This window comes from Sinocyclocheilus rhinocerous, unplaced genomic scaffold (genome assembly GCF_001515625.1).
Source record: "Sinocyclocheilus rhinocerous isolate Xijiao unplaced genomic scaffold, SAMN03320098_v1.1 scaffold638, whole genome shotgun sequence".
Classification (NCBI taxonomy): Eukaryota; Metazoa; Chordata; class Actinopteri; order Cypriniformes; family Cyprinidae; genus Sinocyclocheilus; species Sinocyclocheilus rhinocerous.
Window position 1 is genome coordinate 289,935 of NW_015664206.1, and position 5,703 is coordinate 295,637.

At 38.5% G+C, this 5,703-nt stretch overlaps 1 protein-coding gene across 1 annotated transcript in view; it reads right to left on the reverse strand.

Moving 5' to 3' along the window:
• Positions 1-5,703, reverse strand: part of LOC107729961 (amino-terminal enhancer of split-like) — an 18,977-nt gene continuing 13,274 nt past the window's right edge. The window contains exons 3-8 of the mRNA XM_016540697.1: positions 4,923-5,020; positions 2,264-2,327; positions 1,367-1,411; positions 923-985; positions 643-717; positions 1-308 (exon numbers count right to left, since the gene is read on the reverse strand). Coding sequence (XP_016396183.1) covers positions 81-308; positions 643-717; positions 923-985; positions 1,367-1,411; positions 2,264-2,327; positions 4,923-5,020 — 573 coding nt within the window. The 3' untranslated portion in view covers positions 1-80. The remainder of the gene's footprint in view (positions 309-642; positions 718-922; positions 986-1,366; positions 1,412-2,263; positions 2,328-4,922; positions 5,021-5,703) is intronic.

Here is a 5,703-nt window from a genome sequence, read left to right on the forward strand (position 1 = left end):
CGGCAATCTCTCCTCCTCTCTTTCTGCACTCGGTCTCTCTTTACAGACCTCATGACAGAATCAAACTATCTCCATGAAGGCTAGTCGGATTTGTCCGCATCCTCCTCGCGGTGGCCATCGGCCCCGTCACGGGAGCTCTTGTCCTCCTTGGCCAGGTGCGCGTGTGATGCGAGGATGCTGGACAGCGACAGGAGGCCAGAGTTGGAGTTGACGGCGGGCAGGGTGTGCGGAGTCAGGCCCAGGGGCAGAGGGGTCATGGGTAACGCCAAACCCTGAAGCTGAGAGAGCTGGTGAACCTGAAGCTGCTGCTGCGTTTACACACACAAACAAACAAACAAACATCCATGGAGGTTAGAGAGAGATCACATATAACTTTCATGTGACTTGACTTGCACGTGCAGTCTTTTTGAAGTTTAATGACAAAGCCACATTACATTTAATTATGCTGATATGACAGACTATTTTGCAGAATAAATGTACTTTAATGTGGTTTGTTTGAAACTGTACATTTGAATGAATCATGCAAACATGAATCTATGACTGAAAGATTTGCTTGAGTCAAAAAATATTCATGGAAATGTAAATATATATTTTTAGGCCCTACACAATAACACATGAAGTTGACCATTGTGAAGTTCCTACCCGAATAATTGAGTTCATCTCAGGAGGGGTGACCTGTTTGGCTCGCTCAATCGCTCCCAGGACCTGCTGCTGGTGCTACCCACACACACACACACACACACACATTTATCTCAGCATGCATTTAATCTCTTCAGGTAAAAGGAACAATGAACAAAACCCAACAAAAGCCTCTTCTGTCCATAAAAGCAACCCATGACACAAAGCAGCGGCACATTTATGTCACCGATGAGGCTGAGGGTCATTATAGAGAATGTGTCATAAATAAATCACACAGTCTGACCTCTTGAGACAGGTAAGGCAACACCTGAGCACAGATTCCATTCAATCTCTTCACAATCTCCGCCTGCGGACAGAACACAAGCACATCTCATGGGTTTACATCCATTAATAGGGTAGCTGGGGATGCGCTTACAGGCTGCTGATGTTGCACAAAAACACATGAACAACACAGTCAGTCATGATAATGTATGCTGACCAACCGTGTTTGATGAAAGACGCTACTGAATCTAGGACGCTGCATATGTACAAACTATATAAATAGACTTGTGGTTTAAAGGAAACTGCAGATTTGACACAACTATCAATCTAAAGATCTACATATCCTCCTGCCATATTATTTATTAAATATTTTGACAAATAGAATAATGCATTAACTTGCCCCCACATTTGATGCAGAAAATATGCAAAAATTGTGTAGATTCTGGCACAATATTCAGATTCTCACCTGTTTGTGCATTTCAATGTTGAGTCCGTATGACATCTCATAATACTGCAGTCAGAGAAACAGGAAAGAGAAGCGTAAGTAAGATAAAAAATCTCAGGAAAAAAAATTACATTTCAAAATATATATTAAAATAGAAAATAGTTATTCAAAACTGCAATAATATTTCACTATTTTTACCGTATATTTAAATTTTTTATCCACATATAACATATGATAGCTGCACATTTAATCATTCACGTTTTTGGGACATTTGGGACAAACTGGGACATCTCAAAATGTCAAACTGAATCCACCCTATGTGTGTCTCAAAGAGGAAATAAAAACAAGTGTAGAGAGAAGGCAGCAATAACAGCAGAGAATTGGCAGTCAAAACATAATCTTTATATATTAAAAAAACCCATAGAAAATTTCTCTTCAAGCAAAAGAGGTGTAGGAGAAGACATCAATTTAACATCAGTTTTCATGAAACTTCAGAGCGACCCGACCCGACTGTGATTTGGGCTCATGGTTAGGAGCTTTGCTCTGGGCTAAAGCAGCAGATCACTCAGATCTCTGCCGTCCCGCTCAGACACACATTCACATCGATCCGTCAGCAAGACGTCAATACGCTTGTGCACACTTACAACCCATCATACAACTGATCAATGAGACGCTTGTGTATGAATTACTGCAGACGCCCACAGGCTTACAGACAAAATAAAAAAAGAAAAAACATTCAATCACACGAAAAATAAGAACAACATATTTATATAAGAACTAAAGCCAAAACAAAACAAAAATTTAAGAAATGCACATATAAGAACTAAATAAAAAACTATAAAAAGAAATAGGTGGGAACAGCTTCCATATGATCTGCGTATAACTGTAGGTCTGATAAAACATGCATGCTTTACTCACCATTATGTAATGACGCTGCATTTCAGATTTCTCACTCGCCAGTTTATCACATTCCAACTTCAGACTGAAAAATACAAGACAGCATGAGATGTATTACTCATTTCTTGTTAAATGTTGCAAATTACATGATGCCTCTTTAAGTAATGGAAACTTGGAGAAGTTCCCAGGGTTTGAATGACACAGCCTGTATATGACAGCTTTAATATTTACATTTCACCCTAAAACACACACACACACACACACACACACCATTGAGGCTTTTAGCTGCACTTCACCTCACTTTCTCTCTCTCACTCTCAAAGCGGGGAAAAAAAACAAGGAGAATTCTGCAACATTCTATCACCATGACAACCACTTTCCTGTCTGGACAGCCTGATGGAGGCTTGTGATTGGCTGGCCAGGTCTTTAGAAGAATGTAATAATGAAAGAATGTATGATTTTCTCCTTCATATACAACTTTTTATATTAAATAGTTTGTTACACATACATTACCATCCAAAAGTTTGGGGTTGGCAAGATTTAAAAAACATTTTTTTTTTAAAGAAGTCTCTTGTGATCACCAAGGCTGCATTTATTTGCACAGTACAAAATATTGTGAAATATTACAGTTTAAAAGAACTGTTTTATTTTTCAATATATTGTAAAATGTAATTTATTCCTGTGATCAAAGCTGAATTTTCAGCATCATTACAACAGTCTTCAGCGTCACATGATCCTTCAGAAATCATTCTAATATGCTGATTGGCTGCTCAAGAAATTTGAAAATAGAATTTTTCAATAAATTGAATGCATCCTTGCTGAATAAAAATGTATTAAAATAATACAGCACTATATACCTACGATTAAACACTATGAAATTAAAATCTGACATGAGTGCACATTGATTAGCTTTGATGTCATCTATATGCTAGAGTACTCCTAAAAGTTGACAAAATAAACCTTATGTTTATGCATTTAAATATTAAAATTCTTTCTCAGCTGGGAAACCTGTTTATGGTCACATTTTGGAAATAAAAACGTACAAATGCACTCTAGAATGAGAACGTCCCTCCCCCAACACCACCTGCCACCGACTAATAGCAGGTAGTAAATCATGGTTTATGACCGAGATCAGCCCATCCCGACGCCGAAACATCAACACAAGAAAGAAAACGGCATTTGTTAGACCATTTTATGAGGTCTTTAATCACTAAAGCAATAATAATAACAATATTATGTAATCACAAGCAGCTCCACAGAATAATTACTCATTCATTAGCAGTACTTGTGACATGGAGCTGTAAGGTGAAGTGTCCGTGATTTGTTTTAAACATACACCAGAGTTACAGCCTATTGATGCTGAGAATGAATATTCAGCTAAGTCTAAATGAAACAAACATCTAAAGCACCGCAGTGTGTTCTTGAACGATCTGAAAGGCATCAACACGTTCGACTGTTTATCCTTCTCCATTTCCCTCTTCCTTCCTCCGTCCGTGGTTTTTCTGATGTGTGATGGCCGGATGGCCTCAATGATCGCTCTTATCTCTGGTTCTGACAGATGATGACGGGAAGCTTTTCCGGGTGGGGCTGCGTTCACACCATTTGACGTCCCGGAGAGGAATTCACACGGGCAGAGTGTTTTTAGGGTGTAGAGTGAAAGTGAGGAGGAGAGAAACTGCCTGTGCTTCTTAGGGTTGCGTTGAATGTGCGTAAACTAACGGTTAAACTAGTTTTGTGTGTATGAATGCTTTAAAGGGGTCATATGATGTTGCTAAAAAGAACATTATTTGGTGTAATGAAATGTGTTTATGCGGTTTAAGGTTCAAAAAACACATTATTTTCCACATACTGTACATTATTGTTTCTCCTCTATGCCCCGCCTTTCTGAAACGCGTCGATTTTTACAAAGCTCATCGGTCTGAAAAGCAAGGTGTGCTCTGATTGGCCAGCTATCCAGTGCGTTGTGATTGGCCGAATACCTCAAGCATGTGACGGAAATGTTACACCCCTACCATACTGTGATGCCCTGTCCGGCCGGAGCGACAAGACAAAAACATTAAAACCCATTATAAATGAGGCATTTGTTGCATCCAGTGGGGACATAATTACGGATTATAATGACTTATACGGTCGTCTTACACATTGCATCGCGCCGCATAAACAAAACCACGCCTGCATTTGTGATCGGAGAAATGACAAACAACAAGCGCTACTCTACACTGCTCAAAACTTGCGTTTGAATCGTCAGTGGCAAATTCTTTATATATAAAAAAACGTACTTACAGTCTGTAAGTCAGAACATTTTCTATTTTAATATATTTTAAAATTGATTTTATTCCTGTGATGCAAAGCTGAATTTTCAGCATCATTACTCCAGTCTTCAGTGTCACATGATCCTTCAGAAATCATTCTAATATGCTGATTTGCTGCTCAAGAAACATTTCTTTTTATTATCAATGTTGAAAACAGTTGCGCTGCTTCAAATTTTTGAGGAAAATGATACTTTTTTTTCAAGGATTCGGAATAGGAAGATTTATTTGAAATAGAAATCTTCTGAAACATTATAAATGTCTTTACGGTCACATTTGATCTATTTAATGCATCCTTGCTAAATAAACATTCACTGCATTAAAAAAAAAAATCATACTTTTGAGCAGTATTGTACATGTGTTTGGTATACCTGTGATATTGTGCCTGCAGGAACTGAAATTCGTCTTTGATGCGATCACAAGAGTCTGACGTGGTGAATTTGAGCGGCTGTGTCGATTGAGACGAAGCCTGAAAAACAAAGACAACAGATGAGAGATTCTATTCAACCCGACCTCTAAATGTCCTGATGAACAACCTAGAGGTTGGTTAACACACTGAACCATAAAAGATATTCAAATGGTAAGACTCTTCCTCTGTGGTTATCAAGCTCAATTTTAGTCTTAAAGGAGACATATTATGCCCCTTTTTACAACATGTAATATAAGTCTCTGGTGTCCCCAGAATGTGTCTGTGAAGTTTCAGCTCAAAATACCCCTCAGATCATTTATTATATCATTTCGGGCCTGTCTCTTTAAATGCAAATGAGCTGCTGCTCCTGCCCCCTTTTCCAGAATAGAGCTGCGCCATTACAGCTCGGACCTGCTAAAATCATCTGTTTTTTTTCTTATTTTGGTTCTAATTTTAAACCATATTTTAAACTTCTGATATACGGTTTTCTGAGAGCACACATCCGAAGCACACGGACAGAAAGTGGCTGTCACAGCATGTGAGTACTAAACTAAGTTCTCATTCACACACAAGTTTACGTTAAAAACACACGAGTTATACAAAAACAGTCGGTTATGTCTGTGAAGGTAAACAGCCTGGAAATAAATCACGTTTATTTTAGATCTGTGTGGCAGCAACAATATACAGTAAATAAATCAATAAATCCACAGCTCTCTTGTCTCCTCTGAGGCTGGGACTGTAAA